This window comes from Peromyscus leucopus, chromosome 8a (assembly GCF_004664715.2).
Source record: "Peromyscus leucopus breed LL Stock chromosome 8a, UCI_PerLeu_2.1, whole genome shotgun sequence".
NCBI classification, from domain to species: domain Eukaryota; kingdom Metazoa; phylum Chordata; class Mammalia; order Rodentia; family Cricetidae; genus Peromyscus; species Peromyscus leucopus.
The window spans coordinates 15,147,102-15,165,673 of NC_051085.1; the positions used below are offsets into that span (position 1 = coordinate 15,147,102).

The 18,572-nt window shown below is 36.8% G+C and overlaps 1 protein-coding gene across 1 annotated transcript in view; it reads left to right on the forward strand.

Annotated features, from left to right (window-relative positions):
• The window catches only part of Rfx6 (regulatory factor X6), a 65,149-nt gene that overhangs the window by 6,079 nt on the left and 40,498 nt on the right, over positions 1-18,572 (forward strand). The window contains 2 exon segments of the mRNA XM_037200387.1: positions 9,168-9,245; positions 10,505-10,532. Of these exon segments, the coding sequence (XP_037056282.1) occupies positions 9,168-9,245; positions 10,505-10,532 (106 nt within the window).

The window sequence follows — 18,572 nt, forward strand, 5'->3', positions numbered from 1 at the left end:
ATATCTATCAGGCTTTCTCCTGAAATACATTAAGTGAATAGTTTTCATGATTTTAAGTCATTGTGGAAGTCACCAGTGTCACAAACAAGGAATGTACAAGACAAAATTTAATGACCAATGAGATCAACAACATCCCCTCAAGGACAAGGTCAACAAGAGAAGGGGAGCTCTGCTGTCTTCCACATTCTTCCTAGACTTCTCTCACCCAGACGAGCATTTCAGCCATTTCACATCCCCTTTCCAACATTCAAGACAAAAGGCATTCATAACAACCTGCTCGATCATCTCTCACTATTAATATGAACATACAATAAGCTGTATGCGGCCTGCATCTGGGCATTCTTGGCTTTTCTTTTAGACCTATCTCTGCAGATCTCCATTTCAGGCTCACCAGTGATTCTTCTGTCCATGTTTTCATTTTCTAACAGAATCAGATTTTTCAGACTGACTGAAAAAGCCAGCAAGTTATGCCTGTCATATCCATCATCATTTTTTTGTTTGTCTTCTCTTTTTTCCTTGAAAGACTAGATACCATTCACTTCTCCCACTGCTGGGCGTGTTATTCTGCCCAAACACTTCTGTATCTGGGGGAAAAACCCAAATAGCTTATTTCTACAATGACTCACCTTTCTTGGTTCCTCCCTAGCACTTGCTCTTTCTGGCAATCCCTTCCTCAACACAGAACCTTGGCCTCTGGCTTCTCAGTCACTCACCTCCCAGTTTCCGCCATCGTCCTATCTTACAGACTGTCTCCTGAATTTCAGTGCAGTGCTAACCCATGGAAGGGTAATACAGCCCCATACTAATTTAAAGTTTTCTGGTAACCATAGCCAGGAGTAAAATGAAATGAATGGAATTAAAATTAATAAAGTTTTACTTAACCCAGTATATCAAAAATTATTTCAGTAAGTAATCCATATAAAATTTTGAGAAGATATTTTGTCTTGTTCCTTTTAAGTTTTTAAAATCCCATATATATTTTCACATCCTTGTTCAAAACTAGCCATAGTGAACGTTTCTCCTGCCTGTACATGTCTAGTGGCTGTGCCTTGTACTGGCCAGCTCACTCACTTGCAAAAAGTAAGTCCTACTTTTTGAATTCTGCTGACGTTGTCTCTCCTCGTTCTCACTTTCATAGTGTCACCTTGATTTTCTAGTCATTTAATACAATATTTCCACACTGGCTTTCCAGAGTTCTGACAGAATCACATCTCTTCCGCACTCAATGGCTTTCCCAGGCACACAATTTCAACTCTTTAAAAAAGTATCTGTGTTTACCTATTCTCTCTTTCATTCTCTGTCTCTCTCTTTCTCTGTCTGTCTGTCTCTGTCTGTCTGTCTGTCTGTCTGTCTGTCTGTCTCTCTCTGTGTTTGTGTGCATGTCTGTGTGTCTATACATGTGTTATGCATGGCACATGTGGAGGTCAGATAATAACTTTGGGGTGTCAATTTTCTTCTACCATGTACTTTCTAGGGATTGAACTCAATTCGTCAGGCTTGGCAGCAAGCACCTTTACCAGCTAAGTCATCTCACTGCTTCACAATTTCTACTCTTAAAGACAACTTCTTACCTCTATATTCAAAGTCTATTATGACTTGGTTTCAACCATTTTCCTATCTTACTGTTTCTCAGTATATTGCTATGTAAAGATCACTAAATTATCACCCAGTACCCTTTACATCACCCCAACTGCCTCTCCTCTGTAGTAGCTTCCCCTTCTGAGGGAAGTCTTGTATAAGTATTTTGAAATCTTAGCTACTTAAAGGAATGAGTCCTGAACCTTCTCTTCTGAGTATTCTCTTATTCTGTTCATGTGCATAGGCTCTTTGCACTCTCATAGCTGTTTGTTAGTATCTATCTCAACATGACATTAACTTAGTCCCTTCCTAAGCAGATAATATTTTGAGGACAGATACTTGTCTCATTCACTTTTAATCCTTTCTGTTGTCTAACAAATAATGTATTGTCAATCAATCCTTAGTTCACTGACTTTTTTAATTAATTAAAAAAATTACTGTGGCTTGTGAAAGAAGAATAAAATACCACAACGGGAACAGGGGAAAAAATAGCCTTTTCCTTCTAACCAAGTCAGCTTTACGTTAAGTTTGGCTCCGTTTGGTTTGATGATTTCTAAAGCACTGTGTTTTGTGAGTGGAGGTGAGATCAGACAGTGTTTGAAGTAGGAAGATAGGGGCAAAGAGGCGCACCAACACAAGCAGTCCTCTTGACAGGATCTACGAGAGGGCGGGTGGGCAGGCTGCGGAGAAAGTCAATTCATCCCAGAAGGAGCCTTCAGGATTAGGGATGAATCATTAACCATGCCCATTGTGACACAGCCACCCTCTAGTTCTTACGTTGGTATAGCAACATTTGGCGACTTCTGGCAACTTATTTGATAATTAAGAGCCATAGACATGCTCAAGGCATGAACAATTTGAGATTTTCTGCCTTATTGAAATACCATTTGCTTTTTATGACATGGCTATCACCCTTCCAGGTATTTATATATTGTAAGTAGAAATAATGTCCCTTGTGTAAACTAGGTATGTTGGAAGATATGGGAAGATGCATCTTGGAAATGGGTAATACTTTGATGTTATTATTCTTATCCAGGTAACATTCTGGTTTTGTTTCTAAAAGACATCTTCTTTTATTTTGGAAGATAGTACATCTAAGATAGCATGCCTATCTTAGCTGGAGCAAGAATTAAATTTGGACAAATCGGGGTGAATTCTATGTTCTCATATGTGGATGTGTGACAATTGGACAAATCACTCAGCCTCTATCAGTAAAGTGGCTGTATGATACCTTATATCATTGTTTTGAGAATTAAATAATATATAAATAATATTAATGGAGGATCAAATATAGCTTTCAACTTTTAGAAAAGAGTTATAATACTGAGACAAGATAGGAACTGCTATGTTTTATAAATAAGGGAACTGTAGTTAGAAGGACATTGACTTGCTTAAGGCCACAAAAATATAGCCCACGAACAATGCTAATATTTATATGAAGGTTCAACTGCTTTAAAGTTTATGCTTTATCAAGTATTAAAAGTAAGAAAACCCGCTTGTTTCTAAAAATCAGTCATATTAACAAAATGATTAATTTGTTGAACTTTTTATTATCTTTGTTTTTTTTAATTAAATTTTTAAAAAATTATTTTACTGCTCTAACAGTTCTTTTTTGTTGTTGTTATTTTTTTTTTCAAGACCAGGGTTTCTCTGTGTAGTTTTGATGCCTGTTCTGGAACTCATTCTGTAGACCAGGCTGGCCTCGAACTCACAGAGATCCGCCTGGCTCTGCCTCCCAAGTGCTGGGATTAAAGGCGTGCGCCACTGCAGCCCAGCTGCTCTAACAGTTCTTAAGATTCATTACTGTTAGATTTTTTTCTTAAAGACAAAAATGTTTCATTAATCTTCTCTAATTTATTTCTAATAAATAAAATTTTCTCTAATAAATTCTCTAATATAATCATCTCATGAATCCTAGAGATAGATATTTTATATAAAAGCAAATTTGCATCACCAATGAATTCTCAGCCTCTTAATTTTAACCCTAAGCATCCTCTATGCAAATACATTATCTTCCAACCATTATTACTGCTAGGTGTTTAATATAGTACTCTAAACAATTGCTGAATATTTGTCAAATTACTTTAAAATATAAGTGTACTTGTCAATAATTCATTTTAACTTCAAAAAATGAAATTCTATAGGTACCACAGAGTAAAACTCATGCATATTTTATGGTTATGAATAGTTCAAGAATAATACCTTAAGTTGGAATTGAGGTACAAAGCATGGCTCTTAAGAGCTTTGCAGGTATAAAGAACTAAAGATAGGTTATCTGCTGTTAAAAATTTTCACTATTAATATTAATTAATAAGCATCATATTTACAATCTCAGTAGTGGCTAGCCTCTGGGGACACAAAATGAACAAAAAGAGCCTATATGTGTCTTTGCTCAAAATAGCTTAACAAAGTAAGGGGGGTGAGCTCATTAATAGATAGCATGAACAGAGTGGACTGTTTGAATCAGTTACATTTTAATTTCTGGTAGACTTTGATCAACCAAATCTTGGTTTTCAGACATGATGGGCAAAAGCTATTATCTTATTTATTGGAGGTGATTTAGTGGGTTAATAAAACTGATATGACAGCTGCTCTTATCACAGCAAGTTATTGCAAGTCCCTGAGCAGCTTAACCGCATCATTTCCTTATCGGTTATCATTTGTGTAGTGTAAACAGCGAACATCAGGGCTCCTAGCTCAGTGGGAACATATGTTTCAGGAATTCTATGAGAAAAAGAAGAAATGTAAGCATAGGTATACACTGATCAGCTAATGAAGAGAAGTGCTAGGCACAACGTGAACATGCTAGCTGTGTAAGAGAGATGTAATGGTTTCACACATATACTAAGGATCTGTTACAGTTATATTATGAACCTAAGTATAATTAATCATTCCTGTGCATTCACAACTTACAAATGAGCTCAGTCCCTTGACATAAAGCATAAGTCAGAGGACAGTTACTGCTAATGAATGAATACAGTTTTGTTAGAAAATTAGGAAGACTAATTTTGTGACCAATATTTTCTTCTAGAGAACACAGCTAGTTATACTCAGAATGTTGGTGGTATTTATAACCTGTTTCCCTTAGTAAAATGGATGTAATCATATAGTGATAAAGAACTGAGAAATCCTAGAATGGCCCATAAAACAAACAGCAGGTAGGGGTACGTAGATCAAACCAGTCAAGCCAATCTTACTCTTATTCACCATGTGTTAGCATATGCTCTTTCGTTGTGATATTCCTGGAAACTTCCTAGCAAGATTTATTTTAGCAAAATCTATTAATGACAAAGCGGTGTTGTAAAATGCTACAGCGGAGACGAAGAATCCATGCATACCCTGCATGAACCCACTCCTCCCAGTTTTACAGGGTTTATATTTAACTCTAGGAAGGCAGGAGTCCTCGTGCACTATCTCCTCTCTTTTCTGAAAGACACTAAATCATCACTAACTAAGACGATAACAGGTGCCTTGTTAGACTAAAAGAAAGCTTAAGGGGAGACAATTGTTTTATTTGCTCCCGAAGAAGATAGGTACAAAGCACAGCAGTGGATAGAATAGAACCCTGAGCTGTGTGTCGCCACCAGCTTCGTGTCTAACATGCTGTCCTCACGTCTGTCCTACACAATACTCAAACACGCAACTTTTGCTTTGCCCAAGTGTTTTATTGGTAACGTGGAAATTCACAGTGACAGGTGCTTACTAAAGAAACCATTGGCTTTAAGAAAGTTTGTGTTTTATTGGTTTTCCAATCTCTAGAACACAATGATTTATAAATGTTTGAGGATTTCCTCAAATCTTAGTGCTTAAGTCATGGGACGTAGATACTAATGATTGCAGGGATAAGGCCACAATGGGATAAATAGCTGAGAGTGGAATTCAGTGGACAGAGAGATTAGTTTTGTCTCAGAGACTAGGCAGTTCCGCACGCTAACAATATGCCTCAAAGTTGACTAAGACAGATCCTATCCCAGGAAGGGAGGGAGACATTCCCAGTGAAGAGTTCAACAGAACAAAGGTAGGAGCCAGCACAAGCTCTTTATGGAGAGCAAGTAATCCAGACAGAAATGGGTAAGTTTACAACATGTTCACTGGCTGAAAGGAGTCACCAGATATTCTTATGTTACAGATGATAAAAAATTTTGATCTCTACCAGAGTTTAGATTTATGGTGACCACACATACATGACTATATATGTTTGACCTTAACTGGCAAGTTCTTTTTTATAGTTTCCTTTACGGCACATTGTTGCCTTTAAAACTTTTTCCACATATTCATTCAATTATTCAACAAGTTTATTGACTTCCTGTTACAGGAAGCTTGTAGACTAGAAGGCTTTATTTACACGTAGAAGGTCAAATATGAAACATCCCAATCAATGTTACAGGTCTTAGGGATTCATGCTGATTATTTGTGCTACTCTAACTCAGGATGACTCCTAGAGAGAGTGTGCACGAGTGTACACGTATTCAAACTGTATTTGACTTAAGAATTTCTGATTGTGAGTAAGCTTGAGATACCAAACTAGTTGTGTCTTCTGCATTTTGGGTTTGAGGGCAACATGCACTGTTGAAATACAGAGTGCTCTGAGAAACTGTGGCCTTGAATTTTGCCTTCAACCCAATAAGGCTGTTAAATCTCCTTTGAATGAACCACAGGGTTGGTAAGAGGGCACATGGGGTGAAAGAATTTGTCATGCAAGCCTGACATTTGAGCTTGGTCTCTAGAAATGATGGTGGTAGAAGAAGAAAACTAATTCCTGAAAGTTGTCCTGATCTCCACACACAGGCACTCACAGTCACACCACACCACATACACACTCGCATGTCGTGTGTCTACATACACAACAAAAATAATAAATAACATTTAACATAACTCACTGATTTATTTCAAGTTTTAGTATGAAGTGGTGATAATATTCTCCTTATAGACTGCATTTGAAATCATGTAAATACAAAGTTCTTTACATGAGTAGAAACTCAATAAACGGCAGCAACTTCTATTATCATTTGCTATCATCCACTTCAACTGTAGCCTGTGTTAATTTGGAATCGCCTTTTTTGGCATTCTTTTTTTGCTCCAAGACTATTAACTCCTCAAGGACAGAGACCCTCCTCTATCTATGTACCCTAGCACACAGAACACAGAACACAGCTGAAGAAAGGAAGACTCTCTTTCAATGGTTCCCTATCTCCAGGCATGTTCATAAGATGGCATTGATAGAACACGTTTGTCCATCTCATCAGTTATAAATAAGGAGACATTGTTAATGAGAAAAGCTGCTGCTTCTCTGCTGTGGAGGTGAAGGTCACTGACCAAGTCAGATCCCTGGTGTCTGTGTTGATATATCACTTAAATTTGACTAGTGAATAAAATACACAAAACCTTGACATTGAATTCAAGTAGAAACAAAATCTTCTATTTGTGAACTTTCTTGCTCTAATGGTTGGATTGGTAATAAAAAATAAACAATAAAATCATTTTCTAAAATAAGAAAGTAGTAAATACATATGAAACAATCTTAATATCATGAATAAGAAAAAAATACAAATCCACAGTAGCCAAAGTCTTGAAGGATGTTGCAAATTAAAACAAATACAATTGCAGGTAATTTTAGAACCTGGAAATGTACTTGCTTCTGTGGTGATCAGTGTGGTCACTCATGTCTACTTCATTCATCATTATTCCGACAACTATCACAATGGCCAGATGTGATAGACATGCACTAATGTGTATTGAACTCATGGCTACCTCTTTGATTTATCTTGTTGTCTGCTGCCTGCAAAGGCAATGTCGTTCTTTACAGACTGCATGGCAAACTGCTTTACCATGGGATAGAATTATTTTATTATAGGTTGAAAAGGGGGGTTAGAGATGAGAAACAAGAAGATGGGAGTTCTAATAAGTTTATCAGTGTTTGGAGCGATGCTTAGCATATATTGTCTTAGCAAGTGGCTGAAGTGTAGTTGTTTAAACTGCAAAGGCTAGAGAACAAGTAGTAAGCTTTGCAAAAGAACATGAAGTTATGATATTTTTCCATTTAAAAAGATTCTCTTTTCTTTGGTTACCACTTATTTATTTTTTCTAATGCAGTGACATTGTACTGGTATCTCAGTTCTAAAGTTTAAAAAGGGAAGTATTAATACTTATTTCAAACCCCCAAGCTCATAATCCTAATTCTACTACTATATCTGACCATGACCAAATGTATATAAATCTGCTAGTTTATTCATAGTTTAAGTACTGCTGTTACTGTTTATTATTCATTATTTAACGGTTTCTGTTACTGCATTTCTTTTGATCAAGACTTTATTGATTAAACTTTCTTTTACCGTAGAAATGTAAAATCAGTTCAGCATTTCTGAGCCTTCATAGACTTATTATTTTTTCCATCTCCTTGCTTGTTTTAATATGCCACAGGGATCCTCTTGCCTTGTATCACATAGTATAGCTTTTACAATCTATCAAAGTGGAGTAGTTTTGGGAGTTTTCTGTTCGAGGCTACAGTTTTTCTTACCCAAACTGAGACTTTAAATCTTGTCTTCCATACTTAAAAAATATCATTCTACCTGTTTCTCAACTATACATCATTTTAATGTATAGATCCATGTATATATACACATTAGTTTTTAAAACCACTATCTAATTCAAGTGACCTTGAGTCAATAGAAACAGCTTTGCTGCCACGGGCCTTGTGTTTGGAGGCTCTAATCCCAATGTCTTTCAGCTGCTTGCTTTCCTAGAGCATCAGGAAGTCCATGTGTCACGCATGAAGGAGTGAATGCCTTCATCCACAGATTGCATCTCTCCCCTGGGGCCCCTGGAGGCCTAACACTTCTCCTCTAAACAGCTTTGCTTTCTTGAGCTCTGGGGACCTGCTCCCAATCCATCGACAGGAGGTTACCTTGCCCTACTCATGTACATGACCATAGATTGAAGAATGGCTATGGGAAACTTGTGAGTGGTGGAAGGATCTAGAACGTATGGTATTCCTCCCCCTACCCCACCCAGTGAACAAAGCAAGAGCTGAAAAGTGGTGTAAGGGTGGGTTCCCCCAACTATCACACTCACACCTGGAGCTCCATGAATCTAAGAATCCTAAATTCAAATCTGTTTGCTAGGTCATCATGGGTGTGCCCTGTAAATGTAATAGCACAGTAATATCTTATGTAGCAGTTCATTTAATTGATTTGTATTTTTAAGTAGTTTGACATTCTATATGTACTTCTGTTCTGGGCCATCAAAATGTTTAGGTATGGAACTACACCAAGCCCTTTTTTAAAAAATTCCTGATGTCAAAAGAGTGACTTGAAGTACATATCTGCCATTGCTCTATCCCCTATGCTGATATGGGAATGCCAAAAGTAACATACACTTAGTCTAGAGTCCAGTGGAAATGACCTCATCCTTAGTTTTACCCATTTCCTGATCCTGGATGCATGTAGATGGGAAAGCATGGGGAAAAGGTGGGCAGTGGTACTGCCCAGGGAATGTCTTCTGGGGTTGGCAGTCCTTACTGCATTGGTTCAGTTATTCCTACTTTTCCTTTCTCTTTCACTAACACAGAAATGGCTCCTGTCTTACTGCAGGTATCATTACTATGGGATTGGCATCAAAGAGACCAGTGCATATTACCACTCTGTTTATTCTGGAAAGGGCCTGACAAGGTAGAGTGATGTCACATTCAAGATGCATCTCTGCAGTTCTTTATATATGCTTAATATCTGTTCAATAAAATGACTTTGTAATTTTGTTTATTATGAAGATGTTTTCTTCTAATCATCAAACATAACATCAGCTTTGTGTGAACATTGTCACCATATAGTCTATATTACTTGATAAATTATATAATTTTAATGGCTAGCGAGAAAATAACAGTGAATTAGGTGTCCCCAAAAGATGAAGAAGAGAACTTAAGGAAGCAGAATTGCCTTTAAATTTGCACTTACTCAGGGGCTAGGGAGGTGGCTCTAGGGTTAAGAGCACATGTTCTTGCAGGGGACTCACATCCTCCAACTAACAATCATTCAAAACTCCAGTTCCAGAGGATCCAATGCTGTCTCTGGCCTCCACAGGCACAGCACAAACATGGTGTACAGACATTCATGCAGTCAAAAACACCTATACATATAATGTAAAAATAAAGAAATCTTTCAAATATTCTCATTTACTTATAAGATTGGCTCGGTTTTCAGGCTGGATTCAATAAAAATAAAGTTAAAAATGTGATAGTTTTGAAGATACAGTTATTTTAAAAATCTTTGCACTCGAATAGTACCTTACCAACACAGAAAGGTTATTATACTAATTGCTAAACACATAATCTTGAGCACCGTCTTAGTAAGACAGTAAGTATGATTGTGACATTTGAGTCACTGTACAAAAATTCATGTTACTATAAAGAGCACATTGTTTTAAGCTGCCATTGACTATCAGGCTCAGGATATTAATATGTGAGGTTATAGTCAATAAGACCAGTGGGTATACAAATTTTAGAAGAATGTTGGTACATACTAATTAAAACTGCTCCTGAGACTTCCTTGTGGTGTGGTTACTGAGAATTACTTGTAATTCTTAAAAGAAGAAATACTTTTAAAAGTAAAACATCTTAGGGAAAAATAAGTCACTTGAGTTATGTCAAGATGAATTCAGATGTTACAGTAGCAGGTTACTAGTGAATACCCACAATGAAACATAAATACAGGCCAGGACACATCCAAACCTTTAGTATAAAGTGTTTTTGTTTACCTTCAAATCTTACCCAACTTCTTGAGATATCTTTTATTTTAATTTCCTCCACAAACCACTTTTTCTTAGACATTTGAGCAGTAATGATGTTGTGAACAAACTTTTAATGTCCTCTGTGTTTTCTTGGGTGCTATAAGTATAATTCTTTCAAACTAATGGAAAATGTATGATTTTTAAGGTTTTCGGGGAGCAAACTGAAGAATGAGGTAAGAATGCTTTTTGTCCCTGTTTCTGCTATGTGTGTTAGAAGCTCAAAAGTTTTGTTCTTTAAATATAAAAGCAAATGTTATTTATTGGGAGCTACTTGGAAACAAGGACTCCAAATACAGTTAAGTCAGACTTGGAGTGAGAATGTTTGCATAGACCTGCTCAACAGTTTCCAATTCACTTGGGAGGGATAATTTTCAGTGACCTAATACTGCAGACTTAGGAACTTGAAAAGTAGACCACCATTGACCTAAGAATTTTGACTTCAACAATTAGAAAACTCTAGTAGAGGATACAGAAAGAACTGGTGTTTGGATTATGCTAATTCAGGAAAAACCTTTAAGAATTGTCAAGAAGCCCCAGCACACACTGTATGCAATCTTTTCCCCTTGGCTTCCTCTCCAACCTCTCCTTAAAGAACAGATCAGCAAACTTACTTTATCTAAATGAGTTAGACTACCATTAGGGACTGCATGGCTAATTAGGCACATGATAAGACCTTCATTATCTTCAGTTTAACTAATCATTAAAACAAGGTGCCACAGAACTAGATGCACACGACAGTGTGTTGCACAGTAAATCCTAGCCAAAGGTAAAGTGTAACTCCATTAATTTGATGAAATAATGCAAGCACATTATCTTAAAAAAAAATAATAAAAGCCCTCAACCTTCTGAAATGACCAGTTTCTTTCCAGGACTTTTAAAACATTTAATGGTTAATTATGTAATAAACTCCAGATTGCTCTTTTATCAATGAAATAATGGCTTTTTATTAAATAAACAATTATGAAACTGCAAAAATATTGACTTAGAAATACATTTTGGTTCATTAAAGATTAGGCCAATAGGGGTTTTAAGTGATTTCGCTCAGGTGTTCTTGTCCGATGAGGTGTGGCAGAACTTCTGATCCATTCGCTGATCTGCCATGTGGACAGCACATCTTAGCCCACAGAGGAAAAGGAAACTGTTTCTCACATCTACTTTTTCCTCCTTAGCTGACTACATGACTAATTCAGATTTGGCTAGTGAAGATTTTAACAAACTATTCTAGGCACGTTATATGGACTGTGTGTTTTCTACAGGCACCTGGAACAATAGTAATGCAAGTTTGTGATGATGACTAATATGACACAAGAAAGGGCCTTTTAAAAGCTAAGAACTAAGTAATTTGTTGCAGGCAGAGGAACGAGTTCGAGGCCTTGTATGTGTTAGACACTTTCTGCTACTGAGCTGCACCCCCACCTACCTGAAGTGATTCTTAAATGATATTTGCACAACAAAGTTGAAATTTTAAAGTTATTCTGTGCTTAAGGTAATCAACAATTCCTGTTTGCTAAGGACAAGAAATAATCAGTGCAAATCTATGTATACTTAGTGTTATTTGAACATTAATAATTCTGAGATAGGTTGAGGAGCTGCCAATACTGTTGATTTACAGCCAAGGTAAGCGAGGCTGAGAGGTGCATGGGTTTAAAAACAATCAGAATAGGGCTCTGCATTTTAAACCCATGGTCAAAGCTATTAATTCACATATTCATGGTACCACAGTCTCCAGGGGACAAGGTATTATGTAGATATTCATGTGGAATTTAAGACAATCAAAATTCGTAAGACCACAAAGTAACTATGCTTACTGCCCTTTTTGTTTTTTGTTCGTTTTTCTTTTTTCTTTTTTTTTTAATTGTTGTTTAGCTTCTGCTGTGGCCAGTTTTTGTTTGCTTTTACATTTTGAAGTATTTAAAGATTTGCAAAACTATGTAGAATAAAGAATAAAATCCCGTATACTCACCATCCCTTCTAAGACTTGAGAATGAGGTGCATTTCTTCCCTTCAGCCTGGAAAGAGGAAAGGCAGATTCAGATGAGGACGCAAACTCTGTGATAACAAGCTGAGCCAGCTTCTCTTAGGTGGTGTTTCTCTCCCAGGTCATGTGCCATGAAGGAGCATGGAAAGAAAGAAGTTCGATGAACTTTAGGAAACACGACTCTTCTCTAGGAAAGTCAGTTATTCTCAAATGCCATTCCTAGGGAAAAACTGCAGTCCTAAAGTTCTAGGTGCCCACTGCATGCTGGAACTCTTTTGGGTGACAGATATCAGTTATGTATCTTCCCGGGAGAAGTAGGAAAATTCAAATGATTTTTGATACTACTTCACTTCTCATAGATGTTCTGTTGAAACATGAGGAAAAAGTCTGTACAAAGTAAAATGGTGGGATATTATAGAATTTGAAGGGCAGGAGTCAGCAGAAATATTCAAAAGCAGTCATAATTTTTAAAAAGCAGGTGTATATAAAAATTAAAATTAAAAGATTTTATTGGTTAGGTACACTAGTTATCATAAATATTCCAATTCTTTCTAACTTGTGTATATATTTATATTATAATAAACATTTCTATGGTAATTAATGTTTTTAAAATAATAAAAATAGCTATAAACATAGTATAGAAAAATGTACAGGAAATAATAATTAACAGAAGTATAATCTTAGGAGAGACCATAAAAGGACATGTCTAGTAGGTACCAAATATTATGGCTTTCTAATATAGACTCAACTATAGACAGAAAAAACAATGCAGTAGAAATTCAGTAGCTGGAAAAAAAAACCCTAGTATGTATAAGGATTGAGTGTAATTAGTGTTGACTAAAATAAAAAGGGAAGAAGATATTTCCCAGACTTGCCTCAAGTCTTTGCTAGAGGTAGTTGGGTTATCAAAACTAAAGATAACATGAATTATAACTGTGTCTTTGAGAGAAAAACAAAGTTATTTTTGTTGTTATTGTCATTTTTATTCTTTACTATTATGCTTAATGTTCATTTTAAAACAAAAATTTATCTCTTACAAAATTGATTTTATGTTAATATATGTGCTTGAGAGAAAGAGATGCTGATGGTAGCTTTTATAGTTTATTTGGTATAAAACCCATAGACTTACTTGTTTTGTTGTTGCTAGTTTCATTTGCTTGCTTTTTTCTTCTTTTATTGTTTGAGAACTTCACACATGCATATAATGTTTTTTGATCAAATCTGCCCCCTCCTTTACCCTTGTCAAATGAAACTTGGAAGGTGGCATCCAAGAAGAAACTGAGTCTCCCTCCCCCAGAAAACATCAATTACAAATAGTTCCTCAGCTAGGGGTAGGACTTTGTGAGTTCCTCCCCCAACCATGCTGGGATTTTGGCTGGTTTGATCTTGTGCAGATCTTATGCATGTGGTCACAGGCGCTATACGTTAATTTGTATAAAGGCACTATTATTTCCAGCAAATACTGTTTTGCTACAGGTGTGTACAATTTCTGTTGCTTATAATCTTTTGATACCCTCTATCATGATGACCCCTGAGCCTGGAAGAAAAGGGGTGTGATACAGATGTCCCAATGAGAGCTGAGTACTACATAGTCCCTTATGTTCTACACATCGGCTAGTTGTAGATCTCTATATTAATAACTATCTAACACAAGAAGAAGCTTCTCTGTTAAATATCGAAAGATGCACTAATCTATGTGTATAGAAATGAGTCATTTTAATACTATGCACATTTTGCAGAATGAGAGTATTGTATTCTCCTCTAGGACCTATGACTTGTCTAGATAGAGATAGTATTTATAACTATATTCTGAGTTATGGTAGTTAGTATCATGTGAAGCTATTAAACAAAACTTAAAATTAAAATTTTTAGTCACATTAGGTATATTTCAAGTGCTTGTAAGTTATATGCAGTTAATGCTTACTATTTTAGACAGAATAAATTCAGAACATTAATATCATCATAGAAGTTCTACTGAAAAGTGCTGCTGGAAGATGCATAAAATATTTGACGTTAGAAATGTAATAGGATTAGGTTGACCAGATGTCTCAGAGGTTAAGAGTACTTTCTTAACCAGTTCTTAGTTACCAGCATCCACATCAGGTGACTCACAAACTCCTAAAACTCTAGTTTTAGGGTATTTGACACCCTCTTCAGGCCTCCATGGGCACCTGAATTCATGTACACACAACTACACACATGCACATAATTAAAAATCAAAATATAAACATCTTTAAAAAAGACATAGCCAAGTATAAAGTAGGTAATTCATATAATGATAAAAAATGACTATGACAAAGTGATGATGTTCAAGGCACCTATTCTGGTTGGCTGCATTCATATTATATGATCAATAAATATTTTGAGTACTAGCAATAAAAGTTGTCAATAAAATTTGCTCAATACAAATATTTGTTAGAAAAATGAAAACCAGGCTTGGTGGTGCACACATTTAATTCCAGCACTTGGGAGTTCAAGGTTAGCTTGGTCTGCAAACGGAGTTCCAGGATAGCTAGGATAGGGATATACAGAGAATCCTTGTCTGAAAATAAAAAGAACAAACTGGAAAGAGAGAAAGAGAGGGAGAGAGAAAGACAGACAGAGACAGAGAGAAAGAAAGAAAGAGAGAGAGAGAGAGAGAGAGAGAGAGAGAAGAGAGAGAAAGAAAGGAGGAAGGAAGGAATGAAGGAAGGAAAGAAGGAAAAAGGAGGAAGGAAGGAAAGAAGGAAAGAAGAAATGCAAATTTATTAAAACTATTATGAGTGACTTTCCACAATTATTGGATTAGAAACAATGAAAGTTCTGAAAAAATGCTGTAGTTAGGAATATTGAAGAAAACACCAATGAATACTGTAAGAGGCAATATCTGATGAAGTGGAAGATGCCATACTTGATGATGGCATTCCTAGAGAAACCATCAGAGAACAGACAGACATCTATAAGGATGTTCATTTCAGCGTTGTTTATGTTTTCTGAATACTGGAAAATAATTTAAATATCTATTGTGATTTAATCGTAATGAATGAGCTGTCTTTAGTAGTCATCTAAAACACCTAGAGGGTGGGTGACAAAGGACAGTTAATGTAGAAGGATACATATACTCTATGGTGCCAATTTTAAATAATGAGTATTATCCAGAACATATTCATAGAAAATACGTTTTTTTAAAGTATGCATAGGAGTGATTGAGACCACACCCAGATTATTAACGACTCCTAGTGGAGAGGGAAGGTAGTTTGCTTGAGTAACGAGGGCTGCAAAGGCTGCTTAAACATATGCCTGTCTCATGTATTAGTCAGGGTGGTAAGTCTACGAGGTTTTATTATCTATTCTACACAGCTTTGCAAAGTCACAACAGAAGCTAAATAGCAATGAAAAAGAAAACACAAACAGAAGGAGGACAGTAAGTCAGTTCCTTTGTGAGCTTATGAATTCAGACTGACTTAAAGTTTTAGTTGATAGGCTGGGTGGTGGCGGCGGCGCACGCCCCTAATCCCAGCACTCAGGAGGCAGAGCCAGGCAGATCTCTGTGAGTTCGAGGCCAGCCTGGTCTACAGAGCGAGATCCAGGACAGGCACCAAAACTACACAGAGAAACCTTGTCTCAAAACAAACAAACAAACAACAGAAAGAAGAGAAAGAAAGAAAGAAAGAAAGAAAGAAAGAAAGAAAGAAAGAAAGAAAGAAAGAAAGAAAGAAAGAAAAAGAAAAGGTTTTAGTTGATAAATACAGGTTTTAAATGTGGAGAATTTCTCAGAACCCTTTAATTCCTTGCAATAAAATGAAACCTAATTACATTATTTTGTGAAGGAAAGCCTTTCTCTAGAAACTAGCTATTTTTTAAAAATTTTATTTCCTTCCATTGAAAATAGATTCTTTTTTCATGTAATATATCCCAATTATACTTTTCCCTCCCTCCATTCCCCCCAGTTCCTCCCTTTTCCCTCCCCTCCAGATCCACTCCCTTTCTATATCTCCCATTAGGAAAGAACAGGCTTCCAAGAGACAACCACCAAACACGACAAAATAAAATGTAGTAAGATGCAGCAAAAACTTTCATATTGAAGTTGGACACAGCAACCCAATGGAAGGAAAAGAGTCCCAAGATCAGGCACAAGAGTCAGAGACCCACTTGTTCTCATAGTCAAGAGCCCTATAAAAATACTAAGCTGATAGCTATAATATATACAGGACCTGGTGCAGACCCATGTAGGTCCTGTGTTTGCTGCTTCAGTCTCTGTGAGCTCGTATGCACCTTGCTTAGTTGATTCAGAGGCCTTGTTCCCCTAATGTCCTCTACCCCCTCTGGCTCTTATAATTTTTCCACATCCTCTTGAATGAGATTCCACAAGCTCTGAGGAGAATAATTTGATAGAGACTTCTCATTTGGACTCTCTCCCCTATAATATTTGGCTGTGGGTCTCTGCATCTGTTCCCATCTGCTGCTTGAGAAAACCTCTCTGAAGATGACCAGATCAGGCACTGATCTATGAGTCTAAAAGACTGCTAATAGGAGTCATTTTATTGATACTTAAAAAAAATACCAGTAGTTTTTGGTTTCACCCTAGGCCTCTGGGCTATCTAGTCTCTGGTTCTTGGTTACCAAAACAGTGTCAGGTATAGGTTCCTTCTTGTGGAGTGGGCTGACTATTCCCACAAGTTTTGTGCCACCATTTCTCTAGCATATTTTGCAGGCAGGACAGATTAGGTCAAAGGTTTGTGGCTGGGTTGGTTTCCACAGGAGACTGGTTTTATTAATGTTTGACTTCTTGTGTGTTTGAGCAATATGGTGTTGAGTGTTTTTTAATAATTTTTCCCATCGTTCAAGTTTCTCTTTTGTAAAGGTAGGAATTCTTATTAAATTGAGTAGATAAATGATTTTTCATTTACTCTCTCTTGTCTCCTTATCACACCATTGTCATAAGATGTAGACTGCTTTGAGTGTGTGTTCAGGAGTGGTATTGCTGAGCCTTAGGGCAGATCTATATTTAGTTTTTTTTTTTTTTTTGAGAAATTCCCACACTGATAGAGGCTGCCCAGTTTACACACCCATTAACAATACATTGCTGTCTTTTGTTTTCTTGAGGCCCTCCATTATAAATGGTTGAGATAGAATCCTCAAAGTTGTGTATATGTTGCATGTGTTGTGTGTGTGTGCAATTGTGTAAGAGAGTGCAGACACACACACTGCAGTGTGCTTATGGGGGGGTCAGAGGAAAACAGTGGATGTCAGTTCTCACCTTCCACTTGGGGACAGGGTCTTTTTGTTTGCTGCTGTGTATAACAGGTCAGCTGGCCAGAGAGAACCAGGGGATCCACTTTTCTCCACCTCTCTACTTGCCTTAGGAGTGTCAGGATTACAGACACAGGCTTCCTCTCTGAAACTTTATGTGACTTTCGAGGATTCAAACCCTGCACAGCAAGCCTTTTAATCCACTAAGTCATCTTGGCTATCAAATTCATGTTTCTTCTTTTAGGAGCATGCTTCAATTTCTTATTCTGTATCTCAACTGGGTTGTTTCCTTGTTCAGTTTTTAAAATTCCTTGTATAACCAAATATTATTTTTCTGTCAGATATACAGCTGGAAAGGATTTTTCTCACTCTATAGATTTTTTCAGACTCAAGTGTTTCTTTTGCTATATAGAACCTTTGGAATTTCATAAGGTCCCATTTGTCAACCATTGGCCTAATTTTGCAAGCAACCAGATCTGTACTTAGACACTTCTTCATTCTCTTCAAGAGTTTTCCTGACTTTTCTCTAGTAGTCTTGGAGTTTCAAGCCTCACATCAAGGTCTTTGATCCATTTACAAGTGGTGTAGTTCAGGATGAAAACAGGATCTTCTTTCATTCTTCAGATGTAGATAATCTGTTTGCCCAGCACCACTTGTTAAAGAGTCTGTCTTTTCTCCAATGAGTATTTTTGGCATCCTTGTCAAAAAAAGCATCATGTGGTGATAGTAGTGTTGGTTCCTTTTCCTGTGACTCTTCTGGTTTGGGGTAAATTTTGTCTCAAACAGCTAGAATATCAAAGTCACCATCATCCCTTGGAGAATAGTCTCTTATTTTCATAAACTACAGGGAAGAAAATTCCCCGATAGCCAGCTTGTTTCTCCTTCACATTAGCTGTTCATGATCAGTTGAACAATGTTATATCAAGATCAATCTCAAGCCCTCCCTCCTTGGGATATGCTTTTCAAATATTTGCAGACTGTTATCATGTCCTCCTTTGTCATC